Genomic DNA, 16208 nt, shown 5'->3' with positions numbered 1-16208 from the left:
TCTCTCTGAGAGAGAGAGAGTTCTCTCTGTGGTTTTTTCCGAATTTTTCCTACCGTGCCAGCTGTCAATAGTTTTGTATTTAGAATTTTGATGGTGAGCGGTGCTTTGGGGTTTGGTAATATTATTGTTGCCTTCTAACTTAAGATTGGATCATCTTCTGCCATGTACTATCACCTACTGGCTCAGAAATTTGCAATCTTCGTTGCACTTTGAAGCTTTAAGAAGTAAGAATACTCCTTTTATCCTTAATTAGCCAAAATATTTTATGCTTATGCTTTTGACTTAAAGATCCAAATTACTACTTACATTGTCATTCTTCAACAAAATTCACTGCTAGTGATTCCAACGCCAGTAGTCTTTATTTGCATCATCTCATTATTGCAGTTAATATTTTTATTTACTCTAATTAAATGTCCATATATTTTTCATGTAATTGTATTTTATGGAACTTATATTGCTTCATGCTCTACTTGTGCTATACATATCGAATATCATAATAAACCTAATTATTTGGGTGTAATTGAGATTTGCATTACAAATCCATATTTGCAAATCATTTATATTCAGGATCACATCTATTGTAATCACAAGCTTTTTCGGATATTGTTTACAGCTAGCTTCCATGTTTTAATCTTTTTTCTTTCTGTTCCCAACCCTTTGTGTAATCTAAGCTCTTCTATTTGTTGAGACTTCCTCAGATTTTAGCTACATATACCCATACCTCTTCATTTGATTCTTCATTATATTTAATCATCTATAGTGACTTACAGGCTTCTACTATTGCAGCAGCTTGTCGTTCCTAGTTTTACCACCATCAACTTAGCATTCTATGCATACTTCTGCATGCTTGTACTTTCTTTTGGCCGAGTGTTTTGAAATGTACAATGTTGATGTTACCTAAGCATATTTGTATCACATACCACTCTAGAATCATCTAGTCATCCATCTGACTTTAGTCTATCATAGAAAGTTTTACCCATCTTATCATGCTCCGGTAATAATATATCCATGATACCAAACTGGTTGTGTTTTAGTATCCTTTGGCTATCATGTTTGATGGGGCAAAATGCTGATTTCTGTTTTCACCAATATTCTCTCTCTCTATTATACTCTATTACACTCTGTAACAGAGAGACAGAAAGTTCTCTCTCTGTTTTTATAACAGAGAGATAGAAAGAGAGGATATGGCCATGCCCTACTTTGTCGGGTTTATAATATTTACTGATAAAGGTCTTCAGTTATTAGGAAACAATCAATATACATGTCGAATCAAGAAATTATTTGTTTTCGTTTATGCGTGGATTGCATTGCTAGATTTTGTTTATTATCATACTTGATTGAGAAAAAATTTGGAGCTTAGTTATTGACCGTAGTCATACAGCTATTGACATGTAACATGTGTTTGGCGAATTAAACAATGTTGCTAACACATTGTACTGATTACTTCACTTGCTATTGATTGTTGACTGAATACATACTAGCAAATCCCATCAAGCAATAGGACTAATATATGAATATATAGGATTCTAGGGGTCCATATGTTAAAAAAGAGTTAAAATGAAAATAACAAAGTAAGTTATATATGTACGTAATCTATATGTATGTAAATTGTACATATTTAGATATGCTTTACAAGGTGCTTTATGATTATGGATGAAATTATGACTTATGATTGACAAAATGTTTCATGTCTTTGTTGTTGCATTGTAAGAAGAACAAATGTCTAAGAAGAGCCAACATACCTTGCTGGTCCATTAACCAAAGATGATGTTCCCACTAATAATGTTAATGTTAACCCTACCCTTGCATATGATGCTATCCAAGAGAGAGGAAAGAAGAGAGTTAGCCCTACTTTGCATGATAAGAAATGCAAAAAGGTAGAGGGTGCTGCACAACTATCTCAGCAATTGAGTCGTCTTATTGATGCAGTGGAGAAGAGAAGTATAGTGTCATCCAAGATGATTGATAAACCTGGATGTAGTATCGATGAGGTGATGGGCGTAGTGCGTGTGATGCCTGAGATGGTAGCACAACCTGAACTGCTTTTAATTGATGCTGAAGTGCTCCTTAAAAGAGAACATCGAGAGATGTTTGTGGCTCTCCAAGATATCTATCTTCATATTGAATGGCTAAAGCGAATGTCAAACTTATATAAGTAGTTGTTGACGTACTATTATGGCAATATATTTTGTAGTTTTAATTATGAACTTCTATTACAGAATGATGATAGACTATATGTATTTGTGGTATCTCTTGGATAATGTATCATGGATGCTATTGATTTTTTTGGATATTATAGATGTTATGCATTGGTGTTTTCTTATATTGTTTGTATTATTTACATTATATGTTTATATATCATTTGTTTTATTTGTTACAGATGTTTTTTTGCACAATATATTTTCTATAGGTATGGACAGCATTGAGAATAGTTCTGAGGAGAATTATTCCAGTAAAAATGAGATAGTTGATGATGATAATTTTTATGTTCTAGTAACTACAACTGTTGGTATGGTTACTGAATATTACACAAAATATATTGAGAAGGAGCCTTGTAGGACCTCTTATCAAACCGAATATAGGTTTGTATCAGAAATTTTACATGGCAATCTATATAGATGCCGACAATAATTTCGAATGGAAAAACATATATTTATTAATCTGTGCATGGAATTGAAAGTCAAATATGATTTAAAAGATTCTAGATATATTTCTGTTAAGGAGCTGGTGTCTATGTTTTTGATGATTCTAGGACATAGGTTTGGAAATATGATGGTTCAAGAAAGATTTCAACATTCCGGAGAAACAGTTAGTAGATATTTCACCCATATTTTAAATGCTGTTTTAAGAATGTCCAAGGATATTATTGGCCCGCTGGATAAAGAGTTCAAAAATATTTCAAGTAAAATTCGCAATGATAGTCTTTGGTGGCCTTATTTTAAGGACTGCATTGGAGCAATTGATAGCACCCATATACCAGTAAAAATTTCTCCATCCAAATAAGTACCATATATTGGCCGAAAAGAAATTTCTACACAAAATGTTATGGCTTATTGTGATTTTGACATGCGTTTCACTTTTGTTTGTACTGGATGGGAAGGTACTGATCATGATACTCGTATTTTTTTAGATGCTATACACAGAGAAGAGCTCCAATTTCCACACCCACCTAGAGATATGCATTTTAATTAAATATATTATAATATATACATATGCATATTAATTAAATATATTATGATCACAGGTATACTTTTTTAACTTTCATGCATAAGTGTAAAATACTAACTCATATATATATATAGGTAAATATTATTGGTGGATGCAGGATATCCTCACATGTTAGGATATATGGGGCCTTACAAAGGAAAGAGGTATCATTCACCAGATTTTCGACATGAAAGTCAACCAAGGGGTATGTATGAAATCTTTAATCATGCACATTCCTCCCTGAGATGCACTATTGAGAGGACATTCGGATGCTGAAAAAGTAGATGGAGAATGTTGAGTACCATGCCCACCTTTTTTTATCGTAAACAAGTCCAAATTGTGGTAGCTTCCATGGCTATTCATAATTTTATTAGAAATCATGCAATCAAAGATTTGGAGTTTCAGCCTTATGATGATAATGAGGATCTACTACTCCCTTCTGATTGTTTAGAAATTAATGAACCATAAGAAGAACTGAGTGCAGAGCAAAGCCAAATATTGGGTAACCATGAGATGGATATTCTACGTGATCATATTACTTCTCAACTTATAGCTCGTTGACTTCTGAGTGCATAGCAAAGCCAAATGTTTTTTTTTTTTTGTATTTGACCAAACATGAATGTTGCTTGTATTTTTGTTGCTACTACATCAACAATGTAAAAAAGTATGAACAAGGTAAAGTTAGAGAGGATGGATATTAACTATGTGCAAGCCTTGATTAACTATGTACTAAGATATATTATGTGTGTACCAGGCTAGATTAACTATGTTCAATCCTTATTTAACTGTATCGAAGCTTACTTAACTGTGTATCAGAAAGACTTAACTGTGTGCCAGGAAGACTTAACTGTGTGCCAGAAAGACTTAACTGTATGCCAAGAAGACTAAACTGTGTGCCAAGCTATATGAAGTGTATTCCAAGCCTTATTAAATTGCGTATATAGAACATGTTAAACAGTTTCTCATCTATGTGATTCTCATCTAAACATCTAGTAATCATTTAAGCAATTTTATTATCTAGCTAGAAAATTTGTTAGAAAGATAAATGGTCATCTGGAGGGTAAAAAATTAATTTATACTAATAATTATAATATTTTATATCTTTATTATTGTATTATACTATAAATATAATATTATAATACATTACATCATAATATATTAATATGTTATGTTAAATAATTTAATATTATGTTATATAATGAAAAATTAATTTATACTAATAATTATAATATTTTATACATTTATTATTGTATTATACTATAAATATAATATTATATTACATTATATCATAATACATCAATATGTTATGTTCAATAATTTAATATTATGTTATATTATAGAAAATTAATTTATACTAATAATTATAATATTTTATACATTTATTATTGTATTATACTATAAATATAATATCATATTACATTATATCATAATACATTAATATGTTATGTTAAATAATTTAATATTATGTTATATTATGAAAAATTAATTTATTCTAATAATTATATTACTATTATGCTATGCTATACAATGTCATATTACTATATTATAATAATATTATTTTACATTATAGTAATATTATACTATATCGTATATTTATGTATTAATACATTTTATGTTTTATTATGCTCTGTTGTATAATACTATGCAATGTCCTTTATGGTAATTTTATCATACAAAAGTACTTTTTCAGTTTGTTTACCAAACACATGTTAAAGTGGCACAATACTTTAGAAATATAGTTACCAAATAGCAAACAGCTTTTTATAAAAGCTCTATTTCAGAAAACTCTACTTCTAAAAGCTCTACTGCGAATAGCTCCCCCAAATAGGGCCTAAGCACTAGTTAGGCAACCAGCTTTCTTAATTAGGTGAATTTGCTGTTTTGAATGCAAAGATTGAATAGCTAAGCCATTAAAGCACTTGGGAGAGCAAATAAGATCCCGAGGTAGAAGATGTCAGCCTTTGCTATTGGATGAGTAGCCCCAAAGAGATGCTCGAAACTCTTTTTCAAGGTGCGGGCACGGAACTTAGAATGCTTAAGGAAGATATAGAGTAACTAGGAATCGATGATGATGAATGGGTGATAGGACTAAACATTAGATTAGATTTGTGTATATCAACAGCTTGGCCCAATAAAAATCAACCAATGCTTCGCGACATGGAGCATCCTTTATAGTTCTCTCAGAGTGTGTCTCGGTGTATTTTTTAGGTTACACCTAATAGCATATTTAGTTAGGGGGGAGTTGGTTCTGGAATATAAATGGGAGGGAAAATAATTGACTCCCATTTCGGCTGTTTGGTTGGAGAAAGTCTCATTCCCGTTTCGATTTCAAGAGAAAAATGGAATGCCCCGGTCCTCTCCCAACTCCCCCCCGGTATTCAAATCCAATTCCAATTCCAATTTTGGTTCCAGACACGAACCAAAGGCATCAAGGAATATGACCATTCCGATTCTTATTCCAATTATTTCAATTCTAATTCGGATTATTAACCAAACATCCCCCAAGGGTATGTTTGCTTCACGACTGGAATCAAAGTTGGAATAGAAATCGGCATAGATTGGAATAGAAATCGGAATGGCTATATCACTTGATATGTTTGATTCGTAATTAGAATTGGAACAGAATTTGAATACTATGAAAGTGTAGGGATTGAGTTTTGAGGGATTGGCACGTTTCTACTCTCCTAGAATCGGAATGGAAATGGGACTCCCCTCAACTAAAATACTAAATTGGGAGTCACTCATTTCATTTCCACTCTAGAGTTCAACTTTCTCCAATCAAGCATGCCCTAAATGTATTTTGGCTCTAGAGTTCAAGCCTGAGTTATTTTTTTTACTGTCTCCTTAGCTTTGGGTCCTATATGTGGATCCAACATCGAATTGCCTTTTTAGTACCAACACTGGTTCATTATTTGGAGGTGAGTGAAAGATGGATTCGATTCAACTACTTTGAGAGGTGATAAAGTTACGTTTGATTGGGGCAAACCATGAAATGCAGGAGAGGGTTCTCGAGAAAACTAGTTATAAATTTTCTAAATTTATTAATCTTATGAAAAATAAATTGTAAATTATTTTTTTTTCAAGAAAATAAGTTTTTCAGACAATTTTCCTTATGATCAAACATTTTCTAAGTTGAAAATTTGATGGAATCATGATAATTGATGGCAATATAGCCTCTTGGTGAAACTTTGCAACAAATTTATAGGCACATATTAATTGTTTTATTCTCTATGTTAGTCCAAACTAGCTTGCTCTAAGACATGGAATTCAAATCCTATAGATTGTATTGGAGGCCATAGCAAAATGTACTATGCAGTATAAGTGTTCAAACTCAAGTTTAGAAACGAGTCTAAACAAATTGCACAAAAGCAAAAATCAAATACTTACTAAAATCAAGTAACCAAAACATAATTCATTTTTAAAAACCTTTTTATTACATAGTTTTATATTTTTAACAAAGTTTTGCTTATGAATCGAGGCCATATAAAGAAATCCCCTTCACTAAACTAGATGGGCCGTATATATTAATTCTTAATGATGAGCCAGTAATTCGGATGAAGCCACCGATTCATATATACAACATGGCCTAGGGTCCTCATTTCCTCATTGAAAATTTAATAAATACGACCTAGCGAGCAAGATCCGTAGCTCGGTTATAGAAATCTTTTATAATTAGTCTCCAAATATGTCGTTTAAAATGAAACTTGACAGTATTTGGGGCATTCTATAATACATTCATTTTCAAGGATTTCATGTATATAAAAACATATACAGATGTACATATATGTACATATTTATGTAAGTGTTTGTGTTTCTTGTTAACTATCAATTTAAGTGTTCTGGATCCAAAACTCAGATTCCCCTTTCCATCTGTTCATGGGTACGTAAATGGTGCGGTAAGTTGCCTGCTCCCACTATTGAAGTTAATTTGTTACGAACACTTCGGGCTGTCACCTTGCATGGCACTATACGTACCAATTGGACCCAATATCTTCTAAAGGGCTAGTTTAACCTTGAAGTTTACGTACCTCTTTGAAGCTAAATTCTCCCACAACTTAACCTCTCAGCTAGCCAATGAATCCATTTAATGCAACAAGCCAAAGAGGTCAAGTTCTCTCCCCAAGGACATGGTCCTCTTAATCTCTCTTTACAAGGATGGACAAATAGATCCAACATAGAAATTATAAATTTCCACCCCAAAGCCGTAATCCCAAGACTCCATTAAATTTAACAAACCATAGACCCTTCTCTGCAGACTTCCATGTGGCCATTGCAGATCTCTCAAGTTTCTCCACCTTTTTTTATCTTTTTCTTGCCAGAAGTTATGCCTTGAATGGTTCAGAACTCCGTTAGACTTGAGAGAGAGAGAGAGAGAGCTCGTAAAGTGACGAGGATGGGTGCATTGGGCTGCTTCACCTGAGAAGTTCTCATGAACAAGAAAGAGAAGAAAAATCTTATGAGGATGAGATCACTGTGAGCTGTTCCAGTTTTCTCTTGTCGGCTTTTGGAGTTGGTGGGCTGCATGGAGATGGCGTGGGTGGGAATATGAGGACAAGTAGAAAGTTTTTTGGGGGCAGTTTGGGAACTGCGGAGATTGCGAAGAGCGTTGACACTTAGGACAACTGGCCTTGCCGAAAGCTGGACGCGGAATCGCCGGCCCTATCAGGCGGTGGGGCCCAGCAGGGCCGTCCGACGTGCGCGTCATTCTTTCCGCGTCGCTCCGCTGGCGTGGCAAACGGTGACGGCACCCATAACGGGCTTTATTCCATCGGGGAGCCCAATGTCGCCCATTTCTTTTTAGAATGCTCCATTGCATCATGGCTTTTGAACTAATCGTGAGCTGGGATACACGAGATACGGGTGTAGGCATGTTGCCTTAAGTTGTGTGCTTCCTTAGCTTCTAATGGAGTCATCTATCTGTTATGGAGCAGAACTCAGGGCCGCATAGGAGAGTGTCTCCTATGCAAGGCGAGTTTTGGAGGCCCAATGCATCATCTTGGAGAGAGACTTAGTAAAGGTGGTTGAGTGGATTCTGCAGAAGAGGCTAGGGGTTTTGACCATCCGCTTCTAGAGAGCATCTTCTAATAGTTATTGTAGGAGTGTGACGTCTTCTAGGCTAGACATGCGTTCCGAGAGACGAATAGAGCTGCTGACTAGGTCGCCTCTTTTGCTATTCATCATTCTGAAGAGTTTTTCTGGACCCGTTGTGTACCCGTTAGAGCTGATCAAAACCGGGCTCGGGCCGGGCTCGGGCCGGGCTCTACAGCAGAAATTAGGCCCGATGGCTATGCCCAGACCCGGCCCGGCCCGACTGTCGGGCTTAAATTTTTGTCCAGGCCCGACCCAACCTTATAAATCTGGTCCCAGGCCCGACCCGAGAGGCCCGACCCGACGGGCCCGACCCGAGAGGCCCGACCCGACACCTGACCCGACAGGCCCGACCCGACACCCACCTCCCTCCCCCCCACCTCTCTCTCTCTCTCTCTCTCTCTCTTCCATCCTGCACCTCGTAGCCGGGATCGAGCTCGAAGAGGAGGAGGACTGCCGGCTCGCACCCGGCCGTCACGGCGGCGATGGTCTCGCGGAGGCGGTCCACGCAGTCGACGAAGTCGAGATAAGGGGGGACGACGCGGTTGATGCGGGCGTGGAGGACCTTGGTGGCCATGGCCTGCGAGCGGTGCCACCGCCTCGGTGACCGCGTCCAGGGAGTCGAGGCCGAGGGAGAGGCGGGCGTCCACGGCGGCGAGGCCTTTGTCCTTGCGGGCGGAGGCACGGAGAATGGAGACGATGTTGGAGCGGGAGGCGCGGAGCGCGGCGATCACCGCCTCGTCGTTGTCGTCGACCGCTATCGTCGCTCGCTGCTCCTCCTGGTGCGGTGGCTCTCAGCGAGGGAGGGGGGGTGCGGCGGCTCTCAGCGAGGGGGGGGGTGCGGCGGCTCTCAGCGAGGGAAGGAGGGGGGGTGCGGCGGCTCTCAGCGAGGGAAGGAGGGGGGGTGCGGCGGCTCTCAGCGAGGGAAGGAGGGGGGTGCGGCGGCTCTCAGCGAGGGAGGGGGGGTGCGGCGGCTCTCAGCGAGGGGGAGGGGTGCGGCGGCTCTCTGCGAGGGAAGGGGAGGGGTGCGGCGGCTCTCAGCGAGGGGGGTGGGTGGGTGGGTTTGGTTTAGGACTTTAGTCTAGGGTTTCTCAAAAAAAAAAAATTTAATATATTATATTAATGTTTTATGGTCGGGCCGGGCCGAACCGGGTCATTTTTAAAAGTTTCCAGGCCCGGCCCGATTTTTTTGGTCGGGCCGCTTTTCCTGCCCAGGCCCGACCCATGGGCGCTTTTTCAATGCCCAAGCCCGAAAATTTTCGGGCCGGGCCGGGCGGGCTGGGCGGGCCAGAAGGCCCGTGATCACCTCTAGTACCCGTCCCTCCACCGCTGTGGAGTATTTTATTCCTTGACTAGTAGGCAATGCTCACGCAAGATTAGGATGAGCTGCCAGTGTACCAAAAAAAAAGAAGAAGAAAAATTGATGGCCGCCATGATATGAAAAATTAGTTTGATAGCTTTTTTTCAATGGTTATGATTTTGATTGGTTAAGGTCCACCAGTTTTGTGCATTGGACCCATATGAATGATGACGCAAAATATGTTGCATGGGGTGTCATCGGAGTCTTGAAAAAGTTCGCGTATACTTTAAGTCTTTCAGCAACTTGAAGTTTAATATTTTGGATTTTATCGAAAAAAAGATCATTACTTTCTTTCTTCTTTAAGCATATATCAATTGGATACAGATCAAATGATAATGGAAGAAAGAGGGACGAATTTATTCCATATTTATTCCATGGTATAACTCTATTCCGCTTTGTTACGGTATGAGCTCTAATTCTTCAATGTTCGGTGAGAATTTGGAGATATATTCTTTATTTATTTCAAAACTAATCGCCACCTAAAAGACTTGGCCTGGCCTTAGCCTGGCAATTAACGGTGACGGCGCCATGGCCAGGTTGCAATGGCGGATTCTCCCAGAATGGCACGGAAGCTAGCGCAAAGCTTGTTGTATGTGTCCTCTTTATCTTTTTTCCTGCTTCCTATTATTAAATTCTAGATGAATGTGCATGAAATAAAAGTAGTTGAAAGATACGGAGGAATAGGACTGCCCTTGGGGTCAAGGTAAGCATGTCATGACCACCAACCTAAGGATCCAAACCTTGCTTCCAATTACGACGTTACGCCTCTTCCTTTCCAGCCAGCCCATCCTTATCCTCGTCGTGTGATGAAGAGAGGAAAATTTTATGCACCCCCCAAAAAAAAATATTTAAATAAAATGATTTTGGTTCCAATCACCAGAGATGATGAGTTAACCACTTAACATGTTTTTAGTTTCATATCGATCATTTACTGAGCAGATCTTCGTACTTATATAGAATTAAAGAATCCAGATAATACCTTTATGTCTAGCCATTTTGAGTAAGATCTTGAATTGTTACAAATGGTATCAGAGCGGACCTTATTCATAATATATGCGGACTAAGAAATACTGCAATACAGATCCGTTGGAGCTGACTATGGACCGATCGTGGTGACGTCAGAGCTTAAATAAGGAGAGTATGTGAAGACTATGTGTTTAGTCATATATTAGTTATTCATTGGGTAGATCTCGGATACTTATATAGGATCAAAGAACTCAAATAATACTTTTCAGCTTGCCATTTTGAATGAGGTCCATAATTGATATGGTTTTAATATTTGATGACAAAAAAAATGAGCTTTGTATTAAATCTTCGTGGATAATGCATGGCACAAGACAGGTATGCTATTAAGAAAGTGTTGGTTATTTTTTTGCGAGTCTTAATCTCCATGGATATATATAGGTTGCTAAACATTGCTTGATGGGGATATCGAGAAAGACTAGCAATCTGCCTTGGATTTTTTTGGTCATGTTATTTAGATTAGTAGAGATAGAGAATTGGATGCTAAGTTCTTGAAATCTAAGCATCCTAATTTTACGGGAACGAGAGAGTGGATAACTTTTTTCATGAGCTTTTTTGCCCTTTAGGCTGGATATCTGTCACCAGAAGTTTCTTTTTATACAATAGTAAAGATTTGCCTAATAATTCCACCATACTCACTTCGTAATACAAGTTGGACATTTTCAATAATCTTGCTAGATAAGCTGAATGCAAACTTTACAGTTTCTCAGTTTAATTTGAATATTAACTTGTGTCAACCTAACTTGTTGACATGCAAAAACTAGAAATTCATGACATTTCAAACCTATTTTGCCATATCAAATAACAATACCAACCTTAATGTTCCTATAGTTGGGCCTCAAAGAACATGAAGCTACTCTTCTAGCTCAAAAGGCATGGGAGTCACATTTATATTCTAACCTGCTGCTGCTGCTGCTAAGCTGAAAACCAACTATAAATTTATTTGTTTTTTTTTATGAATACTCTTCTAAATATTGAATTTTACATGAATACTCTTTCAAAAGAGATATTTGCATGCATATCCTCATAAAACACCTGTTTTGCTATTTTGTCCTCTTTTTATCCTTGTTTTTGCATATGTACCTATGCCATCTAACACCGTTAAAAATTAACGGTTTCAAATTCAAAATATAGATGGATGTTAAAAAAAAAATATTTATAAGGCGATCGCAATGAGAGACTAAAAAGTAATTTTAAAATTTTACTTTATTTTTAATCAACATAAATATGGTTTTTATTAATAGCATTAGAAGTGGGTTTTTTAATAAAAATAGTATTTTATAAGGGTATAAAAATAAATATAAGTTTTAATAGAGTATTTATGTAAATTTAAATTTTTAAAAGGTATTCATCAAAAAGAAACCTAATTTATTTTACGGACGCCCCTACGAAGTCGCGGGGGCGCTCCCCCTACTCGAAAAGAGAACGCTGTAATAAAGCCCTCCGGTCAATGCCACCATCGTAATTTTATCCGAATCCGAGGTCTGTTTCGTTCCCCTCCCATCTTAAATCGCTCCGCCCTCCCTCCTCTGCCTGCCGCATCCCTTCTATCTGAATTCTTCCCAAAATCTCCACTCTAGAGAGAGAAAGCGCGAAGCATACAACGCTGAGAGAGCGAGGCACCACCAATGGCGACGCGAAGAAGCTCTCTTTCCCTCTTCTTCCTCCTCCTCGCCGCCTTCATCGCCCTGCTCGCCGCCACCTCGGAGGCGATCTCCTCGCCGGTGGCGGCGGAGCTGGGGTGGATCCCGGGGCGGACGGCGTGCCGTGGGACGATCGCGGAGTGCCTCGCCGGCGACGAGTTCGAGCTCGACTCGGAGATCAGCCGCCGGATCCTGGCCTCATCGCGCTACATCAGCTACGACTCGCTGAGGCGCGATAGAGTCCCCTGCTCTCGCCGCGGCGCCTCCTACTACAACTGCCGCCCCGGCGCCCACGCCAACCCCTACTCTCGTGGATGCTCCGCCATCACCCGGTGCAGGCGTTAGGGCCGGGCTCGCCCCCCCCCCCCACCTCCTCCTCCTCGATCTCTTCTCTCTTTTCTCTCCTTCCCCTTTGTTTTCCCTTTGAGTGCCGACTTGGAAATTGATACGTTGTTGTTATTGTTATTCTACATGGCATATTTTTTATTACATTTGTTCGAGGCAAAAAGATTCCATCTTTGAGAAAAATGACAGTTTCAGGTAAGTGCCCTTGGATTCTTAGACAGAAGGTGAGAAATTCCGGAGATCCGTTTTCTTTTTTTTGAAAACATATGATTAAATTCTAGGTTGTTTTGAATTTTGGACAGTTTGTTGCCTTTGGATCTTGTCCTTTTTTTTCTAATTGAATTCCGCTTGCCCCTGTCTTCTTCTCACCATTCAAGGAAAGGTGGAAGGAAGAATAAGGACAAATATGGTGGAAAGAAGGAAAGTATAGTGTTTCCATGGTTTCTTTTCTCTGATAATTTAAAAGGAAAAACCTTTGTAGAAGAAAAAGTAGTGAACTTTTTTTTTTCATAGAGATTTGTGTGGGGGCATGAATGATGTAAATATGTAATGGTGAGGGACAGAGGTTTTTTTTTTAATTATTTTTTTATAAGATGGATCTAGAAGTTACGGGAAGATACTGATCCTGTGACTGCTGTACTCTATCTTTATGTTATACTTACTCTCCAAGGGAAAGTTAGGTTTCAACAAAAATACCCCATTTAACGTAGGCCCTGTTGGTAGAGCATTTTATTCATGAATCTTGGTTCCGAGGGCCATTTTAAGGATGAAACATGAAGTAATAACTATGTGAATACTAGGGAGAAAATAGTAAGCAAGGTACTGTGTCAACTTTTCCTTATACCATCTATCAAGGGAATGGAGGATGGTAAGTTGCTAGCCTTAGGATTTTAGAAGCTAAGTTATTCTTATGCTAGGATAATTTGATCTTCGATGATTAAAAATCGTTATGTTTGGTATACTATGTTTCAATGATTAAAAATTCTCATAAATATATGATTAACTTGTTGGATATTTCAAGGTCATTGGTCATATAATATAAAAACTATCTTTGATATTTTTATATGTTTTAATTGGGGTTGAAGGGATTGGAGGAGAGTTGGGTCAGTTTTTTTTGTGGATTGAGAAGCAATTTTGTTCTTAAATTTCAACCCAATATCCTTGATCTAGGGTAACCTTGAAAATCTATCTATCCTTAAGGGCTGATTGGACATCGTAGGATTGGATCATTGGGATGTAACTAAATATAGTGATCTTATCACCTCCTCTTGCATCCTTGTTGATACTAGAGTCATCATCTTATAAGTGACCTTTCGTTATTTTTCTTGACTACTTAACTTCTTAGGAATGAATGGGTGTGTTCAAACTGTTCAGATCTACGCCCCCTTCTTGGCCAACCAATCTGCTACTTTGTTGGTGTCTTTGTAGGTGCGAGATCAACAACACTGTTAAAATGCAATTTGAAGATATTTTATTTTATTTCATCAATCTTCTCTTCTATCTACCACATAACGTCCCATACCCTCTTCAACCTATTTATTAATATCTAAGTAGTAGACTTCATCTTCAATCATGCAATTATGTTATGTCCATTGATCTTCAGCGAGCCCTTGTCGAAGGTTAATGGCATCTTTTCCAAGTCAGTAAATTGTTTTAGAAGATCCTCAAGGGAGAAGAATGAAATTGCAACGCATCTTTTCCTTCATTCTTGGTAATAGGGTATCTTTATTGTCATCAAGTAATTCATTGGAGACTATTTCTGATTCCGTGATCAATTCTCTTTCCTTCCTTTATTTTTTTCTTGGAGCACCGATTTGAGTGTGAATTTTATCGAGAAAATTTATTCAACTTAGTGAATTGACATTGAGTAAAGTTGTAGTATAGGTTGAAGATTACCTTATATTTAGGTACGTGGTTTTCTAAACAGATTTAGATGTTTTTGTTGGAGCTGTTTGGATGTCCCAATTAGCAATGGATAACCTGTGCAAGTGATGACGTAGAATATGATAAAGAGTGCAATTAAAGGGAAAAAAAATTCAGGCCGAAGGAATATGCTGAATCCAAAACCTTGAACTTTAGAGATAAGATAAATCTACTTCTCATCCAAGTCTATTATCACCAAAACTCATGGGTAATGTGATCAGTTCCTCCCCATCATTTTAATTTCTTCTTTTTTAACATTGGTTCCTCCGTTGATAACCAATACATGCATCTAAATGCTTCAATGTACACCTAATCCGGTAACATCTCCTGGATTTTTAGAGATCTAGATATAAGGACACAACATAGTCCAATTTCTTTGGAGTTACGCAAGTTAGTCAAATTTCTTTGAAGTGGGAAGTCATGCAAATTTTCTTTTCTTTTTCTTTCTTTTTTGGTACAAAGCTGAGCTATCATTGATTTATGGCGTGAATTTTTTGTTTTCAAATTACGTCTTTGACGAGCGAAAGAAAGGAGGGGACTTTACCAAAAAAAAAAAAGAAAAAGAAAAAGAAAGGAGGGGCTGTGAAGAGACCGTCTTATAAAAAAATTGAAAACTATCGCTATTTAAAATGGGGGGTAAGATGGCATGCTTCCATTGCCATGCCATAAGCACATCAAATAGCATTAAAAATATAATACAAAAACATAATACATCAGCAAGGTTCGTAGGGTCAACCTGATGGAGTCTCTGATGATTAAGCCAGTATTAGAGAAGGCAATTTACTCCATCCCATTAGGCATCCGACCATATCTGACTTTAATAGGGTGGATTTTATATGATCCACCATAGATCCAAGTAGACGCAGGTAATGATAAAATCTATCCTGAATGTACAGCTCTTCACAAATCTCCTCTCCATCTTTTACTTTAGTAGCTCTATTTGTGAAAGATTGAACATGTAAAAGATTATATGCCGTGGTGTTTGGATATCTATTTATTTAATTCATTATTTTTTTAGTTTAACAAATATCGATAATATATGGGGTGGAGAAGTGCAGGTTAGAAAACATGGATGATATAAGATGCACATGAATGGTTAAGGCAGTGCGGTTAGAAGATTGGACCTCTCCAATTCAACCTTGATGTGGAGAGATCACATGTAAATGACTAGTTGCATGCAAAATAAAATACAAAGCACAATACTATCGTAGTTTTATGAAAACTATTTTTTTTCATTGGCCATATTTTCATCCCCTCCTGTGCTCGTGAACCAAACAGTCACTGTTTCGGTTCCTTCCGGCAACTGGAAGATAGCACCCGTGTTCCCCCATTCACCCGCCGTTGATTAGCAGTACTATCTCAAATGGACGGTGATGACTCGAGGGAGAGGTTAAACAGATGGGTTCCATAATTCCATATATCGCTTTTTTTTTTTTTTTTCTGAAAAAGGATAAGAAAGTGTGGAAGGAGGGACAAGCCCACCCCCGCGTAGCAGCCTTCATTGGGCCCCCATCCTACCAGGAGCGTGTTCGATGCGGGCATAAATGACACCTCGGCCGATTTTACTTATATCCTTCCTGCTCATGGAACCGGCTCGATGACCTTTTTAGGCTCCAGCA

At 38.1% G+C, this 16208-nt stretch overlaps 1 protein-coding gene across 1 annotated transcript; it reads left to right on the top strand.

The window, feature by feature from the left end:
- Positions 1-12206: 12206 nt before the first annotated feature.
- Positions 12207-13155, top strand: LOC103704955 (protein RALF-like 33). The gene has a single exon (XM_008788497.3). The coding sequence runs from the start codon at positions 12307-12309 to the stop codon at positions 12664-12666; it is 360 nt and encodes a 119-aa protein (XP_008786719.1). The 5' UTR covers positions 12207-12306; the 3' UTR covers positions 12667-13155.
- Positions 13156-16208: the final 3053 nt, after the last annotated feature.

The sequence above is a fragment of the Phoenix dactylifera genome, chromosome 3 (assembly GCF_009389715.1).
Source record: "Phoenix dactylifera cultivar Barhee BC4 chromosome 3, palm_55x_up_171113_PBpolish2nd_filt_p, whole genome shotgun sequence".
NCBI classification, from domain to species: Eukaryota; Viridiplantae; Streptophyta; class Magnoliopsida; order Arecales; family Arecaceae; genus Phoenix; species Phoenix dactylifera.
Note: the sequence above shows the minus strand (reverse complement) of the source record. Positions and strands in the feature narration are given on the sequence as shown.

Bases quoted from the DNA above. Each gene is read 5' to 3' on its own strand.
- LOC103704955 (XM_008788497.3), top strand. From the start codon at position 12,307: ATGGCGACGCGAAGAAGCTCTCTTTCCCTCTTCTTCCTCCTCCTCGCC.